Below are 27,644 nucleotides of genomic sequence, written 5' to 3' on the forward strand. Positions count from 1 at the left end.
GGCAACAAAGTCGAAGTCAAACAAAAGCGGTTCGATAATGAATTAGTACTTTATTCCGCCATGGCCGCCGCTACACAGTGTAAGTCTTTACGTGTCGACATAACTCATAGTTACTTTATTTCAAGGGATATACTATATATTTTCTAATTATCTACCATTTTCTTGTCGTTCACAGCCAACGTGAAACGGATCGACGTTCTTGCCAGACCGAAACAGCTTCCACCTACTTTCCGCGAAGACCGGTAAGTTTTCAAATACATGTTTCGTGTATTGACACTGTGTGCACCGGTAGGGTATGCTGGTCCCAAACAAACACGCGGTCATGATAGCGTGTCCGTCTTCAAGCGCTACTAATCGTAAAATCCAAATATAAAACGCAGATCGAAAAGCAATGCTTGAATTAGAAGTTGACAAAAATTCGCGCTTTTTTTTCAATATATACATACATAAATAAAATGCTAGTAGCCTGCGAAACAATTCTGCAGAAAATATCCCACTAGTCACAATAATTTACAACAACGTATTGAATATCGAGCAGCAATTATATTTCAAAAGATCCATTTTTATTACCCTATGAAAACTGAGAATGAATAACGAGAAATGGAAGCCATTTTCTCTATCAACTTCGTAACGTAATTCATCCATAGATTCATCATAAAACTTTTACTAAATTTTTTGAGAAAAAAAAAATTTACTACCTACTGACAGGAAGCACCCACCCCTCTATTTGTTTGTGAAAGCTATGTATTGACGTTTTAATGGACTCTAAGACTAAATAAACCATAGACCTTAAAAGACATTTTTCCGTAAATCCATAACAAAGATGTCATGCCATTTAAAACTAAAATAGATTCCATTATTACATAAAATGGAGTACTTTTTTTTCTTTATTTAAAGACATGCTGTTTTTAAAATCTGCCATCTCTTTTGAGTTAATCCAGTTTTTAATAACTGACGATTACAACATTATGGAATAAATAAGACTTGCTGCGAGCATAGATATACATAATGCATTGTTGTTGACGTAGCAATTGTCTGAGCATCGGAAACAGACAAGGATGCACCTGCTCTCTAGTGAGTGTATGTGTGCACGTTTCTTAGTTACTGTAGAATACCTTATTTTATAAAGAATTTAATTTTGTCAGAAAAAATAACTTGGTATAGCATCTGTAAATCATTGATACATTTTTTGTCTAAAGTATAGGAATATCCAGTGGATTTTATATTTTCTAGTTTATCTTTCCACCAAGAAAAATTACTCAACTGTTAACAAGTACATTACATTATTAAACTGGATTGAAAATATCACTATATTTTCCAAATGTTTTATCTTAAAAATGTTCCAAAAAATATGTTAACAATTCTAAACAGAATTTAGGGAGGTGCAAGAAATAAATACTGTAAAACCATTAATTATTCGCTGATTTTTAATTTCACTATTTTAGTTCATAAGTAAAATCCGCTAAATTAATTCTATGTGGACATGTAAAACAACGATAGAACTCAAGAACTTAAAACACTGCACAAAGCATCAAAATAATGAAATAAAATGCTACTGAAAATAAATGCTTTTACAGTATTGGTAGATGATCTTTTTTGCAAGTTATATATTAATAATTATACAAATTTAGATGATTTATATTAATAGCTTATCATCCGTGTGTAACAAAATACAACAACGTATTTTATTCCGATACTGTCGGTTATTATTAATTGGTGAAATTGCTTTTAGTGTCATGCTGAATTATTAACATCATAACAAGCAAATTATCTACTTACTTATAGGTTAAAATAACATCAATATGAAAACAAAATGAAGTTAATTCTATCAATATTACCGATACCTTCCATGCACCAACTAAGTGCATTTAAAATATCCAAATAAATGTCTTGCTGGGTTTCTTTACAAAATTACAAATTGGAAATAGATTAATCCGTCTGTACAATAAGTAATCTTGTTAAAATCTTTTATTCAATTTGTATTGCGCACAATACAGGGATTATCCACACTCTCTGAGTATTGCAATGAAATTACAATTTTCTCTGTGTTTACATTTAGTAGAAATCACCAGGTTAATTAATTTATTTCCTTTGCTATTGATACGTATTATTCGTCCATATGCACACAATTTATCATATATTTAATAATTCAGCTTAAAATAAATGTAATTTTTGGTTTATGTGAGCTTCTATTGACAATTTGTAAAAAAAAAAAAAGAAAAGGCCTTTGCAGGAATCATGTCAATACTCCCAGACAGTTTAGTCTAGATATTTTACACTTCTATGTGATCATACTTGCATGGTCATGTTTACCTCCGTTTTAAAAAAAGTGATAAAAACAGAATAAAGTGATATGATAATTGCGGTCACTGAACCCCCCCCCCCCTTGTGATTTTTTGTAAATACAGGAAATTGGTATGTAAATCTGTACAAATTGAGTTCTAATACCGGTACTGTAAAATACTTTATTTTAGAGTTTTTGGGTGTTTTGTATAGAATTTATTTTCACTGATTTTTGACAGGTTGAATGTAAAATATAGGAAAAAAGTATCTTCACTGGATTTTAATTTTCACTGAATCATTCCTTCAGCGAAAATAGCGAAAATTAATTCCAAGCGCAAATATTTTACAGTAATAATATTAATTTCTAATATTGACTTAAATCTGTGCGATATTTAAATTTACATGTAAAGATGTAAACATATGGCTTACCTAAACAATTTTACCATCACAGTGTTCACTCATGATTTGATTAATATAATAGAATCCAAAATTGGCATACAAAAATGGTGGTGAATTGGCTAAAACCATTAGCATCGCTTAGTATTAGTAAAGGGTTGGTAGTTAATTTGAAATATGGGTGTTAGCCAGGAAAAAGTTGCCCCTCCCTAAAAAAATAGTTACAATGAAAGTACACTACAATGTTATAGTGATAGGTAGTTTGTTTTCTTTTTTAATGCGTAATAACTACTGACATTATGCTAAACATTTCGCCCCTGCCATTTGAAATGGTACACTCTTATACACACACACAAATTTGTATTCTATTATACCAAGTGGTTTATTTCCAGTGCGGTCATCAATGTAGAATATATTTTGTGGGGAATCCAGCTTTTTTATGTTATAGAATTGCAATGTAAATAACTAAAATCAATTTCCAGTGAAATCGTAGGTACATGGATCATGGTTTTTCACATGCAAGTCACAAAACAGATTAAAAATAAAAAAGAAGCAAAGATAAAATGCCACTATTTTGTTGGGGGTTATTTTGATACAGGGGGTCATTTATTTTAAATTGGGGAAGGGATATTATTTTGTGAATATTTCATTTCCTTATGCCCTTTACAGCGATCAGAGAAAAATTTTACAGTATCTGTCTTCAGTGAAGCGCCACCTTCAACTAAACGCCAGTGCCAGGAAAACGTTGTATTTACATCCCAATTAGGCGCCAGACAGAGTTAAAATTTTGGCAAGTAATGATCGTGAATTAGGTATATAAAAAAGCCACAAAAAAAATGAATGATTTCACAAATTTGACAATGGGTTCGAGTAATAAAAACATTGCAATAAGTAATTGCATTGGTCAAATACCGCAAACAGAATTTCAATTTTTATTTGCATTTCTGTAATGTTGTATTTCACCATACTGTAGCAATAGTTTTTTTTTAATGATGTGCTTGTATTTCGTTCTGTATTTATCTTTATGCTAACTGTAACCATTTTAATATCCCCAGGGGAATTTTAAGCGTTTTCTTTTTAATAAACAAATTTAAGTTATGACAGACGCCAATTTGTTTGTATTGAACTCTTTTACGTCTTACGACGGTCATGCAAATTTTTATTTTTATTTTATTCATAGAGATTCTTTCCCCACAAAATTCTTTTAAATTCATTTTTAAAATGAAACCTCTAAACAATTGCTTCAAACTACGCATGTATTTATGAATGTATAGCTGGAACATATGAAACAAGTCATTGTCAATGACACGTCCCCGTTCCGTTCATATTTGAGTGACATATACATTCAAAGCAGATCATGACCGAAATGCACCTGCATATGTACAACACATTGTGCTAAATCTGAACAAAATCCATCCATGCATGACTGAGATCCGGTTCTGGAATTGTGAAAATACGTGATTTTGATGCATTTTCGGCCTTAAAATGGCCATCATTCCGCTATTGTTAAGCAGATCATGAAACAAATGCACATATCTATTTGTGACATGATGTACCATGTGTGTGTGAAGTTTGAACTTGATCAATCCAGACATGTCTTGGATACGGATCCAGAACTGAATTCTTTAACAAAATGGCCGCCAGTCGGCCATTTCGAACTTGATCCGAAAAAAAAAGACGTGCATCAAGGTCCTATTATGTTTAATGTATGTACCAAATTTGAACAAAATCCATCCATGCATAACTGAGATACGGGTCCGGAATGGTGAAAATGTGCGATTTCAATGCATTTTCGGCCTTAAAGCGGCCCCCATTTGGCTATCGTTAATGAGATCATGAAACAAATGCACATACATATTTGTGACATGATGTACCTTGTGTGTGTGAAGTTTGAACTTGATCAATCCAGACATGTCTCGGATACGGATCCAGAACTGAATTCTTTAAAACAAAATGGCCGCCAGTCGGCTATTTCGAACTTGATCCGAAAAAAAAAATGACGTGCATCAAGGTCCTATTATGTTTAATGTATGTACCACATTTGAATGAAATCCGTCCATGCATAACTGAAATCCGGGTCCGGAATCGTGAAAATGTGCGATTTCAATGCATTTTCGGCCTTAAAGTGGCCGCCATTTGGCTATCGTTAATGAGATCATGAAACAAATGCACATACATATTTGTGACATGATGTACCTTGTGTGTGTGAAGTTTGAACTCGATCAATCCAAGCATGTCTCAGATACGGATCCAGAACTGAATTCTTTAAAACAAAATGGCCGCCAGTCGGCCATTTCGAACCCGATCCAAAAAAAAAAATGACGTGCATCAAGGTCCTATTATGTTTAATGTATGTACCAAATTTGAACAAAATCCGTCCATGCATAACTGAGATCTGGGTCCGGAATGGTGAAAATGTGCGATTTTGATGCATTTTCGGCCTTAAAATGGCCGCTATTCGGCTATCGTTAATCGGATCATGAAAAAAATGCATGTGCATATGTCCCATATAATGTGTGATGTATGAGTGAAGTTTGAACTTAATCGGTCCATGCATGTTCGAGATACAGGTGATCACGGACGCACGGACGCACGGACGCACACAGGGCAAAACATAAGTCCCCGTTTTCGGACTGCGTCCGAACAGGGACTAATAAACACAGTACCCTAATCTATTTTTTAAAAGGAAGCTATTTCCTACATGTAAATAAACTGTTTATTTTTAAAAACCAGTCACCTACAGCAATCATTTCAATTTTCAGTAAAATGCACATTTAGACTACCTGAATAACTCTACATCATAGGAAATAAATTGTGTAATAATGCCTCAAAGGTTATACATTTATATTTTGTATAGCAGAAATATAATGAAGAAAGAAAAAAAAAAGATATGTGAGGTCATAGACCTAATTTTTCTTCACATTAGACTATTAAATTAAATTTAGTGTTCCCTGGTTACTCATAAGTCATTGCTAGATGATCAGCATCCAATTTAGAAAATTGCTTCTTGCAGTGTTTGAATTATCTATGGATAAGTAACTGTTGCGTGAAAGACACAAGATAATAACCAAGATACGAGTTTATTAAAGCTAGGGAGATCAGATACAACTATTCAATCCAACCTTGATTCAAGTTTATTAGTTGTTAAAAATATGAAACAAGTGAAAACTGTTTTCAGCATGCATGTTCATTTTTCTATTATTTTTTTAACCTCCCCTGCAAAACCAAACTTTTCAACTGGTTGACCCCTGAATATTCCCATTGGTTGACCTCTAGCCATTTTCATTATAACCGTTTTATGTTCATTGCATTAAATTTTAATGACCTCTCTGTTACAAGTAATATATTACCTGTGGTCATTCTATTCTATTTCCTTTCATTTGTCTCATGTATGGATTTAATTACTCAATCAACATGCGTTTCCTTGACAACTGCAAACAATATGTCTACTTTCTTACTATTCCGAGAGTGAATAATTTGGTTAATAAAATTGATCAACAGTGTATGATTTCGTACTTGAATAACTTAGTTAGCAAACCTAATAACAGAGGTTGAAATAAACAAGTGTACATCAAAATGGTTCTCGTATTTAAAAGCTATACAAACAAGACATTTTTTTTTATAATGTGAATAATTGTTTTAATTATTTAAATGTTGAAAATTTTGCCATAAAGCAACACTAAAAAATCTTGTTCATCAAATACTAAGCAATGTTAAAGCGTGGTGGTCGTTGCGCGGCGCGTGTTCGAATTTCATGTAAATAAACAATGTATTTTACACGCGTTGTATACGTCGCTATGAGTCCCATATCGAACAGGACACGGCGTGACGACTGCCGCCCTTTAACAATCCTTACATGGCAGTTGTTATAATGGAGTCCAGCTTGGGGGTCAAACTTCACCATAAGGTCTTCAACATTGTTACACCATAGAGGTCATTATTTGTGTAGTCCATTACCCAAATAAAATGCCAGTCATTCCAGTGCGTTTTCAAATAACATGTATTCTACATATATATTTACATTTATTTGTATGTGTTGGGGCTGTAGTCAAACATCTGCAGTTATACCGTAGTAGCCAAAATATTGCACTCATTCATGGATCTTTTCAAGCAATGAGATCTATTTACTGGAAAAAGATTAATTATTCGCTGGGTTTTATTTTTGCATATTTTGCTGATGGGTAAATGTGTTAATATAAATCCCAGAGATTATTAAATTTTAACAAAATAATCTCTGCAACATCAAAATTGATAAAACTAAACACAGAAAATACTTCTAACAATATTTTATACAACTTTTGAGCCATGCAATTCAGGTGATGTACATGATGAAAGTAGAGAGAAATTTGAATTGCCCTCATTATATTTACAAAGATCCAATGTGTACACATAAACTTTTGCATACCGCATTTTCTCTATTAGAAGCACATATGAACTAATGCATGCTGGGTAATCACAATATAGACATATCTGTCAAACTACTAATAAGGGCGAATACAGTATATAGCAACAACACAAACTTAGATCATACAATTTTATACAGCTCAACTATAAAAGAATTACTTTTTTATTTTTCAGACGTTCAGTATATTGGCTTGACAGACATGCAAGTAACAGCTGCAATTCATTAAGTAAGTTAATTCAATGCTGTTTATCTTAGGGACGATGTCAAAAGATCGATGTCGATGTCGGATAAAAAAACTTATTTGCTTCAGTTTGGGGGTGGGGGGGTGATGGGTTTTGAGCTCAAAAAGTTTCCATCCTACAAAAACGATTTTATTTTTTAATGAAGTCAAAAAAATCTTGGAGTATTTGTAGTTCATTTTTTTTCTATCCAATCATGGACAGAAATAACAGAAAATGAAAAAAAACACACATCCAAGACGAGAAAATGGTTTGGTCCGAGTTTAAATATGTGTGTCAAATGAGGTGCATTTGTAAAGTCTTTTTACACCCACCCGACAACCAACTGCTATGCCATTAGGAATTAAGTTTTTTATCCTACATTGATCTTTTGACGTCGTCCCTTACTGTACTATTTACCTGTTCATAATTTTAAATTTGTGTTCAATACTACCGGATATATATATATATATATTTCTATAATATTCCAGTCCATTAAGTCCAAAAATTATACAAAAAGAATGATAATCATTGTCTCCCACATTTGATATTGTGGACCCCATACAACATTCTCAATGTGAGTCCCATACTATGTCCTTGGTGTGGGTCTCATACTATGTCCTTGATGTGGGTCTCATACTATGTCCTTGATGTGGGTCTTATACTATGCCCTTGATGTGGGTCTCATACTATGTCCTTGATGTGGGTCTTATACTATGCCCTTGATGTGGGTCTCATACTATGTCCTTGATGTGAGTCTCATACTATGTTCTTGATGTGGGTCTTATACTATGTTCTCACTGTGGGTTTTATACTATGCCCTTGATGTGAGTCTCATATACTATGCTCTTGATGTGAGTCTCATACTATGCCCTTGATGTGGGTCTCATACTATGTCCTTGATGTGAGTCTCATACTATGTCCTTGATGTGGGTCTTATACTACTGTAAAATGACTAATATTCACTGGGTTTAAATTTCACTGATTTACCATTTCAGGCATATTCAGTGGGTTTTAAATTCACGGTTTCGTCATTTAGATAATGTGTTCTATGCTAAATTTTACATATTCACTGTGTTTTAATTTAGCGCATTTTTCCAGTCAGCGAAATAAGCTAAATTAAAACCCAGTGAATAATTACCCCCTTTACAGTATGTTCTCACTGTGGGTCTTATACTATGCCCTTGATGTGGGTCTCATACTATGTCCTTGATGTGGGTCTCATACTATGTCCTTGATGTGAGTCTCATACTATGTCCTTGATGTGGGTCTTATACTATGTTCTCACTGTGGGTCTCATACTATGTCCTTGGTGTGGGTCTCATACTATGTCCTTGATGTGGGTCTCATACTATGTCCTTGATGTGGGTCTTATACTATGCCCTTGATGTGGGTCTCATACTATGTCCTTGATGTGGGTCTTATACTATGCCCTTGATGTGGGTCTCATACTATGTTCTTGATGTGAGTCTCATACTATGTTCTTGATGTGGGTCTTATACTATGTTCTCACTGTGGGTCTTATACTATGCCCTTGATGTGAGTCTCATATACTATGCTCTTGATGTGAGTCTCATACTATGCCCTTGATGTGGGTCTCATACTATGTCCTTGATGTGAGTCTCATACTATGTCCTTGATGTGGGTCTTATACTATGTTCTCACTGTGGGTCTTATACTATGCCCTTGATGTGGGTCTCATACTATGTCCTTGATGTGAGTCTCATACTATGTCCTTGATGTGGGTCTTTTACTATGTTCTCACTGTGGGTCTCATACCATGTCCTTGATGTGGGTCTCATACTATGCCCTTGATGTGAGTCTCATACTATGTCCTTGATGTGAGTCTCATACTATGCCCTTGATGTGAGTCTCATACTATGTCCTTGATGTGAGTCTCATACTATGCCCTTGATGTGAGTCTCATACTATGTCCTTGATGCGAGTCTCATACTATGTCCTTGATGTGAGTCTCATATACTATGCCCTTGATGTGAGTCTCATACTATGCCCTTGATGTGAGTCTCATACTATGCCTTTGATGTGAGTCTTATACTATGTCCTTGATGTGAGTCTCATACTATGTCATTGATGTGGGTCTCATACTATGCCTTTGATGTGAGTCTCATACTATGCCCTTGATGTGAGTCTCATACTATGTCCTTGATGCGAGTCTCATACTATGCCCTTGATGTGGGTCTCATACTATGTCATTGATGTGGGTCTCATACTATGCCTTTGATGTGAGTCTCATACTATGCCCTTGATGTGAGTCTCATACTATGTCCTTGATGTGAGTCTCATACTATGCCTTTGATGTGAGTCTTATACTATGCCTTTGATGTGAGTCTCATACTATGCCCTTGATGTGAGTCTCATACTATGTCCTTGATGTGAGTCTCATACTATGCCCTTGATGTGGGTCTCATACTATGCCCTTGATGTGAGTCTCATACTATGTCCTTGATGTGAGTCTCATACTATGCCCTTGATGTGGGTCTCATACTATGCCCTTGATGTGGGTCTCATACTATTCCCTTGATGTGAGTCTCATACTATGCCATTGATGTGAGTCTCATACTATGCCCTTGATGTGGGTCTCATACTATTCCCTTGATGTGAGTCTCATACTATGCCCTTGATGTGAGTCTCATACTATGCCCTTGATGTGAGTCTCATACTATGCCCTTGATGTGGGTCTCATACTATGCCCTTGATGTGAGTCTCATACTATGCCCTTGATGTGGGTCTCATACTATGCCCTTGATGTGAGTCTCATACTATGTCCTTGATGTGAGTCTCATACTATGCCCTTGATGTGGGTCTCATACTATGCCCTTGATGTGGGTCTCATACTATTCCCTTGATGTGAGTCTCATACTATGCCATTGATGTGAGTCTCATACTATGCCCTTGATGTGGGTCTCATACTATTCCCTTGATGTGAGTCTCATACTATGCCCTTGATGTGAGTCTCATACTATGCCCTTGATGTGAGTCTCATACTATGCCCTTGATGTGGGTCTCATACTATGCCCTTGATGTGGGTCTCATACTATGCCATTGATGTGAGTCTCATACTATGCCCTTGATGTGGGTCTCATACTATTCCCTTGATGTGAGTCTCATACTATGCCCTCGATGTGGGTCTCATACTATGTCCTTGATGTGAGTCTCATACTATGCCCTTGATGTGGGTCTCATACTATGCCATTGATGTGAGTCTCATACTATGCCCTTGATGTGGGTCTCATACTATGTCATTGATGTGAGTCTCATACTATGTCATTGATGTGGGTCTCATACTATGCCTTTGATGTGAGTCTCATACTATGCCCTTGATGCGAGTCTCATACTATGCCCTTGATGTGGGTCTCATACTATGCCATTGATGTGAGTCTCATACTATGCCCTTGATGTGGGTCTCATACTATTCCCTTGATGTGGGTCTCATACTATGTCATTGATGTGGGTCTCATACTATGCCCTTGATGTGGGTCTCATACTATGCCCTTGATGTGGGTCTCATACTATGCCCTTGATGTGGGTCTCATACTATGTCATTGATGTGAGTCTCATACTATGTCATTGATGTGGGTCTCATACTATGCCTTTGATGTGAGTCTCATACTATGCCCTTGATGCGAGTCTCATACTATGCCCTTGATGTGAGTCTCATACTATGTCATTGATGTGAGTCTCATACTATGTCCTTGATGTGGGTCTCATACTATGCCATTGATGTGAGTCTCATACTATGCCCTTGATGTGAGTCTCATACTATGCCCTTGATGTGGGTCTCATACTATGTCCTTGATGTGAGTCTCATACTATGTCATTGATGTGGGTCTCATACTATGCCTTTGATGTGAGTCTCATACTATGCCCTTGATGCGAGTCTCATACTATGCCCTTGATGTGAGTCTCATACTATGTCCTTGATGTGAGTCTCATACTATGTCATTGATGTGGGTCTCATACTATGCCTTTGATGTGAGTCTCATACTATGCCCTTGATGCGAGTCTCATACTATTCCCTTGATGTGGGTCTCATACTATGTCCTTGATGTGAGTCTCATACTATGTCATTGATGTGGGTCTCATACTATGCCTTTGATGTGAGTCTCATACTATGCCCTTGATGCGAGTCTCATACTATGCCCTTGATGTGAGTCTCATACTATGTCATTGATGTGAGTCTCATACTATGTCCTTGATGTGAGTCTCATACTATGCCCTTGATGTGGGTCTCATACTATGCCCTTGATGTGAGTCTCATACTATGTCCTTGATGTGAGTCTCATACTATGCCCTTGATGTGGGTCTCATACTATGCCCTTGATGTGGGTCTCATACTATGTCATTGATGTGGGTCTTATACTATGTTCTCACTGTGGGTCTCATACTATGTTCTCACTGTGGGTTTCATACTATGTCCTTGATGTGAGTCTCATACAATACCTTCGATGTGGGTCTCATACTATGTCATTGATGTGGGTCTCATACTATGTCATTGATGTGGGTCTCATACTATGTCATTGATGTGGGACCCATGCTATGTTCTCAATTAGAGTTCCATACTATGCCCTTGATGTGAGTCTCATACTATGTTCTCACTGTGGGTCTCATACTATGTCCTCGATGCGGGTCTCATACTATGTCCTTGATGTGGGTACCATACTATCACTGCGCGAAAAGTGTTGAATACTGATTATATACTCTTGTATTTGTGCTTGTATTTGCTGTAAATACAACAACATTCAGGAAGATACAGCCATGTATTTATGGTGAATATACTAAAATACACACTGTATTGACATGTATATGCACTATTTATACAGAGAAAATACATTCTCTATATTTGTTTGTATTCATGGTGAATACAGCAATAGATTTGAATGTATTCTCTAATGCATATATGTTCTCACTGTGGGTCTCATACTATGTCCTTGATGTGGGTCTCATATACTATTCTTTGATGTGGGTCTCATACTATGTCCTTGATGTGGGTCTCTATACTATGTTCTCAATATAAGTCTCATACTATGTCCTTGGTGTTGGTTTCATACTATGTCCTTGATGTGGGTTCCATACTATGTTCTCAATTTGAGTTCCATGCTATGTTCTCAATGTGAGTCCCATACTATGTCCTTGATGTGGGTCCATATGTTCTCGATGTGAGTTCCATACTATGTCCTTGATGTGGGACCATGCTATGTTTTCAATGTGAGTGCCATACTATGTCCTTGCTGTTGGACCCATGCTATGTTCTCAATGTGAGTCCCATACTATGTCCTTGATGTGGGTCCAATACTATGTTCTCGATGTGCGTTCCATATTATGTCCTTGATGTGGGTCCCATACTATGTTCTCAATGTGAGTTCCATACTATGTTCTCGATGTGAGTTCCATAATATGTACTTGATTTGAATTCCATACTATTTCCTCTGTGAGTTCCATAATAAGTCCTTGATGTGGGTCCCATACTATGTCCTTGATGTGAGTCCCATACTATGTCCTTGATGCGGGTCCCATGGTATGTTCTCAGAGTGAGTCTCATACTATGTCCTTGATGTGGGTCCCATACTATGTCCTTGATGTGGGTCCCATAATATGTCCTCGATGTGGGTCCCATACTATGTAAACAATCAAATTAACAGTAATATCATTAACTCGTGCTGCCAGGCTTGTATGCCGTTTATTCGGTGTTATTTGCTTACTTGTATGCAATGTCAAAGTTTAAGTTCCTCAAATAAAATGGGCTATCCTAGCAACAGTTAAGTTTGAGTTGTTTAAATATGTTAATGAAGTAAGGTGTGGTGTTTATTATTTAGCCATTAAGTACTTGACTGTCACAATTACACAGCATACAAGGCACAGACTTACCCCATATATCAAGACATATTCCATGAGATTTTTACAGCCTTGTCAATATTGGCGTACTGTGGTTATAATTTAAGCATTATTGCATTATTGAGAGAAAAGTTTCTATTGACTGTAATGACAAGAAAAGGTTTCGCTTCCTGTTTTATATGAGATTAAAAAATAATAACGTTGTTTTAATTTTTTTGGTATAAATATTCAGAAACTATATTTTACAATATTGTTGGCTAACTGTTTTCGTTTTCTAGTAGCAGTAGCAAATAGCAACACAATAGATTTTGTTTATTCAGCAGTCACATGATATAATTAACGTTGATCAGTGTTATCATCATTTTTGGATAGAGTGTTGCAAGGGCTACAATAACATGTATTTTATATTTAAAAAAACAAACAGCAAAAAAAAATTGTGCATCACAGTACCATTTCTGTTTTCAGCCTAATATTTCATTAACTACTGTAAAATACTTTATTTTAGGTGGAATTTACTTTCACTGATTTTTGATGAGATGAAAGTAAAATATTGAAAAGAGGTATATTCGCTGGATTTTATTTTCACTGACCCCCCTCCCCTTCACTTCAGCGAAAATAGCAAAAATTAATTACAAGCAAAAATAAAGTATTTTACAGTAGATGAAATCATTTATGATCAGAACTGTTTTTCTAAATTTGATGCAAATTCTTAGTTCTAATGATTCCATTCCATACCAGAATGTTAAAATTTTGAAAATATCACACACAAAAAAACAAGTTGACATATTTTGGCTCAGTCTGTTTATGATAAGTGACAAAGAATCGTGATAAGATTAACAAGAAACCTCACCTTTTCAGAAACTGACAAACTTAATTACAGATTCACTCAACTTAGATTTAAAATAAAAACAGTTGTATTGTTGTATTTGTGTTTTAATACTTGGTCTTGTGCCAGCTCGGGTTTAACATGTCTAAACACAAGGTGACTGGGATGAAAACTGTACCCTGAGGACATTAACTCCAACTCTTTTGCTTGACTTGACTTCAAACGATGTCTGCGCTTAATCCACACATTATGAAGTATATTGTTACTGATTGTGTGTACATGTCTCTAGCCATGTTGATGACGTGGTAAGCTTTGTTGTTTATACCAATAGATAGGAGAATGTGTTCAACTCATTTAATCCTAATTGCTGAGTAGTATTGTGTAAGCCATGCAACTACAGTTGATGATTTTTCTGTGGCACACTCAATAAATACAATTTCCTCTCACGACCCATTATACTGTTCCCCTGCATCAGTCACTATAGTAACCATACATTGCAAACACAGAAACAGTTTATGGCAATCTACATTCATTTTTCCTGTACTTAATGATTATAAATATAATAAGAACAAAATCTTTTCTTTATGTCATTTCTGTGAAGATAATTTAAAAGGAATTGTGTAAAAGCTGAATGACAACATTCATAATACTTGCACTTTGGGAAAGATTTATATTCATTATATACTACTGATTCCCAGAGGGAATAAAAATTGTTACAAAGCTGATAGAAACGCAGTAGATATAAACACAAGGCTCACCACAAATAAAAAAAAGAACTATGAGAGAGGGAGGGGCATTTTTAAAACCCTACAATATTCATTATTGTATTACAATGGTTGGTTAACAGATCAAGTGATTGATGTTCAAAATAATGAACACACAACCTCCATTCACGGTGACTATAAAGTTAATAAAGGCAGACATACTTACCTAGCTCCATTGGAACAGTTTGTACCAGGGTACACTGTGTTTGTTGGATTCATAACAACTTTTGATTTTGTTGTTTGTACCTCAGTCAGATTTATTTGCACTGGATTATCTCTACTCCTAAAATCATTCTTTCTAATACTGTAGAATACCGTAAAATCTGTATTAGAAGCCGCATCCCTAATAGAAGTCGCACCCATTCTTTTTGAACAATTGAGAGGCAAAAATTCATCATTTCTCATATGTGTAGGTGCTCTAATAAAAGCCGCATCCCCTCTGTTGCATTGTACCATTCTAATAGAAGCCGCGGCTTCTAATACAGATTTTACAGTACTTTATTTTCGCTTGGAATTTATTTTCGCTATTTTCACTGAAGGGATGATTCCGTGAAAATAAAATCCAGCGAATATACTTTTTTTCTTATATTTCACATTAAACTCATCAAAAATCAGTGAAAACAAATTCCATACAAAACAGCCAAAAAGCTTTTTCAGTGAAAATTAATTCCAGCGAAAATAAAGTATCCCACAGTAGATGGTTTCAAAAAAATTAATTTTGAGAAACTTAAATGTGGAAGGAAAAGAATGCTGTTACATTGCTGTATTTTGAATCAGCACAACAAACTAAAATGTTTCAGATAATTTATTAGATACATGAATAAGTTGAGTAAATGTACAAATAATGGAAAGAATAATATAATATGAAGTCAGATCTGTGTAGTGACCACCTTTGAGCAGTCCCAATGCAATTTACATGTAAAGTGATATGTTTATAAAGATTGCTTGTCTAATGTGACCAGTGACTACCATTTTGGCAACAGTTTTGTCAAACCTGTGTACAGAGGTCAAAATTAGGGTAAACGATTGAATGATAAGCGTTTTTCACTACACTAACATTTTAAATTTAACAAGCATATATGTATTTTAATATTTTTTATTTTCAATTATCTGTTTAAAAATTACCCCTTAATCTGAAAAATTATAATCATAATTTTATCATGAATTAAATAATCAAAGTCCATATAAAGACCACCACAATTTCTTTAACTACCTTGGGTTGTTACTATATGCAGGTTTAACTGCGTATTACATTTCAAAGTTCATTTTTTAAGTTAAATCAATAGTTATATATGATTGACAAGACAACCACCTGTAGGCTTAGGTATTGACCTCTAGATGTGGTTGCTGACTACGCTTTCTGGTCATTCAATCTAAAATCAAACAACTACCGATATTAACACAGTATTGTTGAGTTGATAAATAGCTTCTGCAACTCATGATATTAGGTTAAAAGGGAACCCCCTGGGGTCTCAAAACTTGTATCATTTGCTATCATGTATTTGTTGAGTAAATTTTAACACAATGCTGTCCACAACACAAACAAGCATATATGCCATATTTTTTCATGCCAAAATTTTTCCCTATTTTTATCATTTTTTTTTATAATTTTGGAAAAAATAAACATCATTTTCTGTTAGCTACAGTTTTTTTATTCATAAAATTTTAACACCTCTGAAATAAATTATGTGGGTTTCATTGTGTGAATGCATCATGGTGATAAAACTTGATTTTGGCGCTTATCCTTTTCACCACCAGACTTTCTCGCCCAGATTTGTCTGCACTTTTTTTCTTATATTCTTCAATATTTCTAGAAATGAACCCTAATTTTTGGAGCCAACAGACAAAATTTTTGTAAATTTTCATTTTTTACTCAAAAACTTTGGCTGTTCGTATTTTTGTCCCAATCTTCTGAAAAAAAAGTGCAGACTTTAAACAGAACTATATTGTGAACTTGTGATAAAAAGAGGAACTGGTGGTGAAAAGGTCAAAGGTTAACTGTACTCGATTATTGTGTTATTATTGCACACACAAAAAACTAGAAGAGACAACAAAGTCATTGAATGTTGGAAACTGTCACCTGACACAAATGTATCGTATTTCAAACAAAAATAAAATTAAGCCTCTCTCAATTCCGCCCCAAAACAGGGAGTCCAATATACTAGACAGCCATTAATAATATGTTTGATATAGGTTTTTATTAGAGCCATTGTTGTTATAAGTTGATAATCTTATCAGGGTTTTATCAATAAATACAGCTTTGACAGCAACTGTCAATATTTGGATCAAACTTTGTGATAGCTAAGTTTAGATAACAATCAAGAGCAACAGCTACTGGTCTCAAACTATAAATACAACTTGACAATCAAGTCTATACTGTAGAATACTTTATTTTCGCTTGGAATTTATTTCCGCTATTTTCGCTGAAAGGTTGATTCCGTGAAAATAAAATCCAGCGAATATACTTTTTTTCCCTATATTTCACATTCAACTCGTCAAAAATCAGTGAAAATAAATTCCATACAAAACACCCAAAATGCCTTTTCAGCGAAAATTAATTCCAGCTAAAATAAAGTATTTCACAGTAGTCTATTTATGTAAATATAATAATAATGTACATGTACATCTTTAAAAATGCATCACAAAACTGTTTTTTTTTTTTTGAAAGAAAGAATTGAATTAGAATTTCAGTGTGTTCATCAGGAAATGTTGACAATGCATGGATGATTGGTATCAAACATTTTCTAACTCCCATTATTTAAGGAAAATCTAAAATGGAGTTTATATCTAATCTCAAATTTAATTAAAATTTTTATGAATCAAGTAAAACCTTGAATTTTGTAAAAATAAAAATTGCATTACGATTCTTTTGGCGGGAATAAGTTTTTGGTGACTAAAATTCAATAAAATTATTTTATACTTTGAAAGGCACATATCAAAATTTCTCACAGTGAAAACACACACATTGACAATGTTTACACGGTATCATTGACAATATTCTCAATGATATCTCCCCTCCTTAAAGTGGGAGTTAGTAAAAGTTTGCGTCTGAACAACAACAAGTGTATCCATAGCAGCACTCCAGTATTTAATACATACTACTTAGACTGTCCAGGTGACAGGAAGCCATCCGTGATAGTCTATACACTGTAGTAGGTATGTGAGATAAATATTAACTTTTATTGACGATATACGAAGTACTGAGAAATGAGAATACAATTAACATCAAGCTAGCAAGGTTTGTGTAAAAAACTAATCAGTATCAGATGCATAACAGATAATCATAGGGCAACTGTCAGTTTAATTGTTAGTGTTCACTGAATTGTTCCCGTCTGTATATTGTGGTGTAGGTATATAATGGCAAATTAATGCGCGACTCGGCACCAACCTCACCCATCAACAATCACAACTGCATGCCAACCTTACTGTTTTCCCAAAGTAGCATTTATAAGTGACTGATCGAAAATCTCAGTCGGTGGTTCAGAACTATTGTGTATGCGGGATTAACTCGCTCATAAACTTTCTGAGTTCAGTTAAAGGTAGGATTTAAAATAAATGCGTGTACATATCTAATATGATTAGTGAATCTTGTACATCTCAGTCGCATACCATTATTGCTCTAAGCAGGCCACAAATTTGGATGTCATAGTTACACACCTTTTAGTAACATATGCTACAGTTTTTAGCATGGTGCTAAATAATAATTTGAATAACATACATTACAACCACCTTTTGCGATTTCATAGGTTGCCGAGACTCTTATAATGGCCACCTTTCATTCAACGCGGCTTAAAGTGATAATGAAGTGACTTGTTCCACTGAGAACAGAGTTCTTATTTAGTCTCCATATCTGCAACCCCACAGTCAGCTGGCGTACAAGTGATAATAAAATAAATGTGACTAATTTACCAATATTTATTACTATTATATGGTGACCACCATCTTGAATATAGCATGAAACTAAAGAGACAGGTTGAGGAATTGTTTTTTCAGATTCCTACAAATTAGGAAAAAAAACTAAACTTTCATAGCCAAACGATTAGTCTGGGCAACATTGAGCCAACCTCTAACAAATTTTGACAGAATTTGTCATTTTTTGCGTAGAAAAATCTCTTGCATATGAACACCTAATTACACAAGGAACATTCTTGGGGTATTTAAAACTGAAATTGTCATTGTAAGGTCATAGCTGATTGGCTCCCCATTTTAACTACAAGGCTATAGCTGATTGGCTCCTGAGTTGGCTGCATTGTTACAGATAGTACTGTCAAGTTCAAATCATCATTCAATTTGGGTTATCAGCTTCCACACATAAAAGATAGAGAGGTGTTGCAAAGTCATTAACTGTAAACATTACGTAGTGAATTATAAAATATTTATAAGACGAATATAATAATCATGCATTTACTGTTCTGGATTTTATATTTCAAAGAAATACATTTACTTCCTAAATAATGTATAAGTCAACAATGACCATGTTGCTAAGCAACAAGTCTGTTAATAAAAATTATGAGTGTTTTTAGCTTCCTTCCTCAACATTTCTACTCCGGTGTCTCAAAGGGTAGATGTTTCTATTGAGAAGTGTGGTTGTTGAAAGCCACCTGTGACTGCTGAGATGGAACTTGAAAATCAAAACAAACATTTGGTTGCCGCCGATTTAAAAAGATACAAAAAGTATTCATTTCACCTGGTGGTTTTGGATAACAAATTGCCATTCACAACTGAAATGTTTTCATCACCAAGCTCTTTACATGTAACTTGATGCATGTAAGCTAAGAACCTTTGCCTGGTCCAGATAAAATGTTGATTTTTCGCTGTTCATTTATATTGTACATGAAACTAGAAATAATTCCTGCCAAAATTTGAATTTTAAGGATCAGCCTGAAATAAAGTTTTTACTTTATTGTGTTCTATACCGAGTGACACTGCCAAATTTTTATTTGCCTTGTACACACAGCAGTATTCAAACAATTCATTTGTAGAAAAACTTCTGTGGTACACTTGCTTTGAACAAATGTTTGCACTGTTGGGATCAAGTAAGCAACACAAATAACCTCATGGATCAAATGCAAAATTTTAGTAATACCGCAAAAACTCTAAAATTTCACCTGCTCTAAAAATTCAACCACCTAATTATTTGTTGAATTTTTGTAATTTATTGACCTCCAAAATTTTGCTCACATATTTTTACTCAAATTTGTTTAGAGACATGACTTTCTATAACTATTCTATTTCTTTAACTGTATATAACCCAACTTTTATATTTGTTGAATTTTTACTCTAAAAAATTTGACTGGTCGAAAAATTTATCGTTATTTTGTATTCTAAAAACCTGTTCATTTTCAAAAGAAAATTATTTAAAAGTGGCTGAAATTTTAGAGTTTTCACGGTAGCTATACCATATTTGCTCTATTATAAGCCCAACCCCTTAGTTTTGCTCTGTCAAGCATGCACAATTACAGCATTTATAAATTTTATTTGGTGATCAAACATGAACCCAAGGTAATTATTAATGTCCCCTTTTGTGAATTATTTTCATGAAATCTTCCCAGTAACATGCTCAGATTTCTCAATGAAATTAGGCACTCTAAGAAGCATTCCTTTTAATTTTATTCATTTTGTATTCAAACGCACTAGTTGAAAAGTTTTTTTTTTAAATAAAACATTTGTCAGTTTCTAAAGGCAAACAAAAAAAGAAACAAATGAAGCCGTGCTGCAAGATGATCACTGTCAATAATTCCAGGTCATTAAGGCTTTACAAAATCTCATCTCAAATAGATTCCACTTGACATTGATGATTCACAATGCTCTTTTTGATCACATCCAACTAAGTGTACCAACACATCAATTTGGAACTTCAGTCCATTGTCAGATGACCAGTGGTAACCTTGTTTGTAAAGCTTTTCATGTGTACAACAATATGGAATGATAGGTGACCAATTTTTGGATTATTTACAGTAATGCACATGTAAACCCAACCCATTTTGAGTTTCCCCACTGTCTGTCTATTATTTCACTTTTCAATGGTTAAACAATAGCTTTCTTTCTAAACCTTTGCAGTCTGATATCTACTATTATGTTAAGAGAACATTTGAAAGTGAAGCTTTGTACGAAAATCACTGCAACACTAACTATTGGTTGGCTATTTTAGTAGGAGATGGTTGCCCCTGTAAATAGTAGCCAGAAAATGAGAGCTTAAACAGTCACAAACGTGTTATCTATTTTCATGCGAACGACAGAGATGTGCATTTTCCCAGGTTAAATACGGAAGAAATAGACTTTCAGAACTTAAAATTCAATGAGAAAACAGAACTGTTAATTGAGGATCAACTTGTAATCAAGAGATTTTAATTATTACTGGATGAGTGTTGAAATTGATTTGGTTTTTTCAAAATTTAAACCATTTTTCAGTTACTATGTCAGTCTAAAAGATAGAATAGGATAGGAAATCTTTGGAAAGATACTCGTGAAAAATGTTTCCTGGACATGTCAAATCAGTAGCTTATTCAATATTTGTAGGAGTTAAAGTTCTTAGTTGGTTAAAGCAACTTGTATATTTCAAATATGGCCATAATTATTCCACTAGAGACCTTAAATATTTTCAAATAAAAAATAATATAATTAGCACCCTCAGAGTTAAGTATAGCATCATCTATATTTTGACCTGATTTAAAAGTACATGTATATGGAAAGAAAGATGTTTTTTCGTCTTCACTTCAAAACTGTTTTTCTGATCCTAATACAGAATGGTTTAAAATTATGATTTGTACACAAGGATGAACATTTCATGAATGATATACTGTAGAATATTTTATTTTCGATTGGAATTTATTTTCCCTATTTTCGCTGAAGGGATGTTTTGGTGAAAATAAAATCCAGCGAATATACTTTTTTTCCTATATTTCACATTACACTTATCAAAAATCAGTGAAAATAAATTCCAAACAAAACGCCCAAAAAACCTTTTCAGTGAAAATTAATTCCAGCGAAAATAAAGTATTCCACAGTATATTGATACAGGCAAATATCAAGCACAAACAATTTGGAAACATGGTGCACTCTAACAACTAATTTCTCAACACCTTTCAGTGTAATAGTATAATGAGGGACATTGTAAATACATACTTGTATCTAATAAAAAAAAATTGTATATACAACTCAAATCATATTGATATATTACTTCCTAGGTGTATAGGAACAGTTTGAAATCACTTTCTGTGATATTAAATGGCAACGTGTCACACATAATGTAGAGAAATCAGTATATGATGCAATGGACTGGTTCTTGGTTGAACAGTAGTAACTGAGTACATGTGCTAAATACAAGTAAATTATCTGGTCTGGCCTACAGAGTCTTCATTAATCTGATATCACAGAATCCAATGTCCACTGAATTTATGTCACACACTGAAAATGTAGTGAATTGACAAGTAAAATATTATAAGTTACCCAGTAACTATTCAGTTTTATTTATGTATTTATTTATGATCAAACTTGATTTTTTTTCTTGCTTTTCAGCATTAACCCCAAGGCAGCAGTTCTTGGCCAATTCTAAACATGTTGATAACGGATGGCAAGGAGACAGGTTAGTTTGCAATCTGCCAACATTTTATGTTTTTCAATGAAAATTTAATTAAATCTTAATTCATTTTTTTTTTTCAATTTTGTCACACACCACACATTGAGGGCACAGAAGCATGTACAAAAAGTTGTGTGTAGAGTGTGGAATGAGTACAATGTATTAAGAGGAGAGACACTATTCCTTTGCTCCTCACAATATTTTATTACAAAATCTGTCAAAGAAAAGTAAAATCCTTGACTAATATCTGGTCTGGAACGTAACTGTTATCATATGCTAGTAGCAGATTGCGTCAATAAAATTCCATACACACTGCTGTGACTGAGAGCCATATGTGTGATTACTGCATGCATTTGTATACATAATAGATGTACATAATAATTAAACTATTCTGTTTTTTTCCAATAGGCCAACTCCAATTTGGCCTGTAAGTAGATCTGCACAGAAAGCGTCAGCATCTGAAAGAGTTGAAACACTGGCCAGCCCTAAACAAAAGCATCCAGATTATAAACCAGAGAGGGCGGTAGAAACCAGAGTGAGCGATTCAGCAAAAAGTGCACAAGCATCTGGGAGATTACAAAAATTAGCAGAACCCAAAGTGTATGCAGAATTGAAAATACGAGCCAGTCGTGAATGGGACTATGTTGAGTGGGACCCAGAAATAAGCAGCAGTGCGAAAAATGCCCGATGTAGTGAGCGAGTGGAACAGCTCGCTGAGCCGAAGAATGCACATTTGTCGTACCAGCCAGAGAAGTACGTACAGTGGCCAGTCTCAGAGAATGCAATGAAGGCATTGGCAACATTACGACTCCAGCAGCTAGCTCGTCCTAAAAGTCGTGGAAAGGTTGACAACTATGATCCCTACAAGGTTACGCCCTCGGCCAGAAGCGCAAGAGCGACTCCAAGAATTGCCGAATTAGCAAACCCAATTCCAAGGAAAATAAGAACAAAGAAAATTGTAACAGGTCCGGCAGCAACATAATACGTATATGACAGCTTATACTGGAATACACAGAGGGGTTAATGGCTAAACATAACTAAACTACAGAGGACTTTATCTTTGTTGTGATAACTCACAAATTAACTGCCAAAGTTCAATAAACAAGTCTGTAACGTATATTTTCATCCAGTGAACATATTTATGCCATTACCGCTGTTTGTGTATTTGCAATATTGTTTTTTGAGTGAGCAGCGATGTGAAGTGTTAATTTTTGTTTGTTTTTATGTCAAATTAACAAAACCAGCATTTACCATTAAAGATTTTGGCACCTAATTTAATAATTCAACAGGTGCCAGAAACTTTTGCTGTAAGCTGAATAGATATTCCGTCCAAGGAACGTTCCACCAAATTAATTATAACCTTAAAACAATGAAATAAGTTTGCTTATCGATATTACTTTCTCAAATAATTACACACAAATATTTGGTAAGCTAAAATGTTAATCACTATCTCTGCAAAGACTAATTTATCAAATTAAAACTTAATCACATCTGCATTGCACCTGTCTATAAAGCAAGATGTTATAACATTCTTCGTCATCCAGAATTTGAATATGCATCAAAATATGCAGGAAGTAACTACCTAGGTCAGATTTTGAAAATTTAAATGTTCTCCATTAGTTGGAAATACTTCCATTTATATTGCTTCAAAATATCAAATATCCGTCCAAAACAAACTTATATTGCTTTGAAACTTGATGAATGAATATGTTTACAATTACAATTATTAATACTAAATAAAAATCAGTTGTAATAGATTACCTTTATAGTACATAGTAACACACTGGTATTATTCAGTCTTTTGAAATACTAAAATTTACTTCTTTCGGTGCCAAAATGTTAACCGTATTAGCCAAATACAGGTTGAAAACAAGCCAAATTACTCAATCAGTAACATACATTTTAAGGGTCAAGGATCATGTGATTTAGTTTTGAAATAAAAAAAATATTTCATTTTGGTGCATAGTTGAGAAGGTGTTTCAATAAATTTATTTACAGTAGATAATATAATAGCCAACAGTTTTATTTGTGTGTACATTTACCAATTGAAAGTGTTTTTTATTTACTGGTATTAAAACTAATATTACTATGCCAAAATTAGCTTTGTGACCCTTGGTGTCAACTTGACAAACTTGAATCTGTTTCTGCAAGATTTCCGTCCATATATGTCAAATGACGCTTTGAGGGTCGTAATCTTTAAATAGAATTGTATAAACTGAGCAAAAAACAAAAATATGAAAGATAAGCTTTTTATGTTGTTTTGTTCAAGTTGCCACTAATGCACCGATAGATTTTACACTGCCCATCATAATTGCAACACATCATACATTGCTGAAAAAAATCAAAATTACCGGAATTATAATAGAAAAACTAATAGCCAGGGTTCTTGACAAACTCTGCAATTTGGTAGTTCTATACCCCAAACCTCACTTTGATATTACAATAAAGAGCGCCCTCTAATAATAATAATAATATTTAAATATTTAAAACGGCAACAAAATAGAAGAAGAAACGAAAAAAACATACATATCTGAAACTGAATAAAAATAAAGTAAAATTGACAATAGATCTCATGGTGAATTTATACTACTTTCATTTCTGTGTTTACAAAGATGTTTAAGAAATGTTCGTACCTCTTTAAAAACAATGTCCCCAACTCACAATTCATATTCCATGGAATGTCACCAAAAAGCAAATTAATCCCCCCTGAAAGAAGGCAATTCGTTAGTGTTTGGCCGTCATCGATATTTGAGACTATTTTGATCAAATCAAAGTAAAATTTATTTCTTAAGTGGAATGTTGCATTGCACAGAAATAGGAAATGATATACATCTATACTACAACCTAAGTGAAATTCGCTAAATTAAATCCATAGAACTCAAGTTTGTAAACTTTAAAAGCGGATGAAATCACTCAAAACAAAATAGTGAAAATAAATGGTTTTACAATATATTAATCCACTTTCCACAAACCTTCATATTCTTTCCAGACATTATATCAGGCATTTTTGTCATCACATGCAAAAAAAATAGACATGCATAAATTGCAGATAGTTACTTCATAGTTCCCGCCAAATTATCATTTCAAAATTTATGAATAATTTGTATTTCAATTTTGAAAACATAAAAGATTGTATTTGTACCTATACTACAAGCTGAATCCGTTAGCAGTTGTAGCCTGCACTAGTCTGTAACTGTATCAAATAATGTGTAATCATATTACAATCGGCAGTTGTAATAATAGTACAAAGTCTTCAGGTAATTGGAGTTTACTTTCCGATGAACAAAACTTGTATAAATATTAAAATAAAATAGTTCCAATGTAAAACAAGTTTGTTCAATGTTCAAAATGAAAATAATTGGTAATGTGGGCTTCTTTTATTTGTAAGTGTTGTTGTGCCACAAGTTGTTTTCTTCTAATACAATGTGTTAGTTATTACTGTGTTTTTTTTAATTTTAAGAAGTGGTTTTCAGTATTATGTTTTCAATATGGGTGTATGAGCTAAAAATAAATTACATATTACAAGTGTGGACACTTCTCACCTGTCACACCAATTCTGGCAAATACATTCTGGGTCATATTCAGCATTGGTGTAGAATAAAGATATAGAGGTAGTTACCTTACTATTGGGACGCCATTTTGAATTACTCAAGAAACTGTTGTGAATGAATCACCGATTGTAATTTTGTTAAAATTGAGATGATTTATGTGACCCATACTTTACACCAGTGCCATGTTTTCAAAGAATACGACCTGGATAAAAATCAGAGTAATAAAATGACTAAACTTGAATATTGCTTTGAAAAAAATGATATTTACTATTAATATGCCGTTCATGCATTTTAATAAGTCACTGTTATTTAGTGATAATTTTAGGGCACAAAAATTCAAAACTAATTCAAACAAATATTCAGGATTAGTCATATTTTTCAATCAGTGATGACAGAATTTGTGTAATGATTCACCAAACACCGACACGGTCCACCTGTATCAAGTGTCAAATAAATGAAGTGTATTTTTTTTTCATAAATCTTTCCTTGTGTGTTCTTGACCCTTGACCCCTGTACCTATACCCATTCCCATTCTCCACCAATGAGAGATGCATGTGACTATTTGTGTGACTATTAAGTGACTAATAATTTATTAAGTGACTAATAGTGTGACTATTTATTAAGCAGCATTGTCAACTTGAGGGAAAAGTTATCATTTCAATGATGTTAGCTCATGTTAGTGTGGCAAGTAAATAGATGACATATTTTATGTAGAATTCAAGCCATCGCTAATTTATTAATGAAACCCTATAGCATGGAAGTGCTGGACCCATGGTGCATCTTATGTCTCGAACGGACTTTCAGTCAGTAGCCTGCATGTGTAATTTTAGACATTTAGTAAAATAAAAATCATTTGAAAGGCAAAATTTCATCAAACCCATCCACCTTTGATTGAAAATTTCATATCATTTCCAAAAAAGAAATAAATAATCAACATAATATTAATGAATGTATTGCATCCTTAGAAATAGTTCCCATAGGTTGACAGCAATAAAACGTTAGTAATAAAGTACAATACATATAATACTAACGTAAAATGTCAATGTTATTTCTGATTTCGAATATTTTGAAATATTTCAACATAAAATTGACTTCAAGGATGTGATTATAAACTATTGTCTTTCACCGCAATATTTATTTATTTCATTTTCCATATTACCCTAGTCTAGGGGGGAGTATCAAATTCCATTGTAAGATTTACACATAAGTTAACATCATTAATACATTGGCACACACTTCAAGTATGTTGCACCACAAATCCAGAGTCCTACCTGAAGCATGAACATCTGTTATGACTAAAACAAACCATGCATGGTTATACCTTTGCCTTGAAGGAATTTCATCCCAAATCCAGTATTGAAGTGTGACTTGTGCAAGAATCGTTGACCTCTGCATGCATGGAACCCACCTTGAAGAAATCCAACATTAAGGTATGCAGACAGACTACAACCTTTGACCTGCTATATCATGATCAGTTCATTCATGCATTTAACTTCAATATTCCTTGTACCTTGGTACATTTGACCTGTGACACCTTTTCCTTTTTTTCATTAAAATATGAAAAAAATGTATTTTGTAAATTTTTGATGAATTAATATTTTATTTGTTTTATCTTACAGGACGCATGCAGAGGTTCAAGTACAAGTAAAGTGAAAAACTTGGGTTTTCAAAACTTCAACCCAATTCAAACTATTTAGGACACATTTTGACGATAAATTTACTCACTCTTGAAATGTGGCAACAAAATTAATTCTACATTTTGGATGTTT

General features: G+C 34.0%; 1 protein-coding gene across 1 annotated transcript; it reads left to right on the top strand.

Moving 5' to 3' along the window:
- LOC100367383 (sperm microtubule associated protein 2-like) lies at positions 1–27,620 on the top strand. Its single transcript, XM_002738375.4, has 6 exons — positions 1–79; positions 176–242; positions 7,258–7,310; positions 22,264–22,330; positions 22,733–23,289; positions 27,495–27,620. Exons 1-6 carry the CDS (start codon positions 61–63, stop codon positions 27,521–27,523), a joined length of 792 nt encoding a protein of 263 aa, XP_002738421.2. The 5' UTR covers positions 1–60; the 3' UTR covers positions 27,524–27,620.
- Positions 27,621–27,644: the final 24 nt, after the last annotated feature.

The sequence above is a fragment of the Saccoglossus kowalevskii genome, chromosome 14, assembly GCF_978046115.1.
Source record: "Saccoglossus kowalevskii chromosome 14, keSacKowa6.1, whole genome shotgun sequence".
NCBI lineage: Eukaryota > Metazoa > Hemichordata > Enteropneusta > Harrimaniidae > Saccoglossus > Saccoglossus kowalevskii.

Coding starts and splice junctions, on each gene's coding strand:
- LOC100367383 (XM_002738375.4), top strand. Junction 243..7,257: donor CCTACTTTCCGCGAAGACCG/GTAAGTTTTCAA, acceptor TTTATTTTTCAG/ACGTTCAGTATATTGGCTTG. Junction 22,331..22,732: donor AACGGATGGCAAGGAGACAG/GTTAGTTTGCAA, acceptor TTTTTCCAATAG/GCCAACTCCAATTTGGCCTG.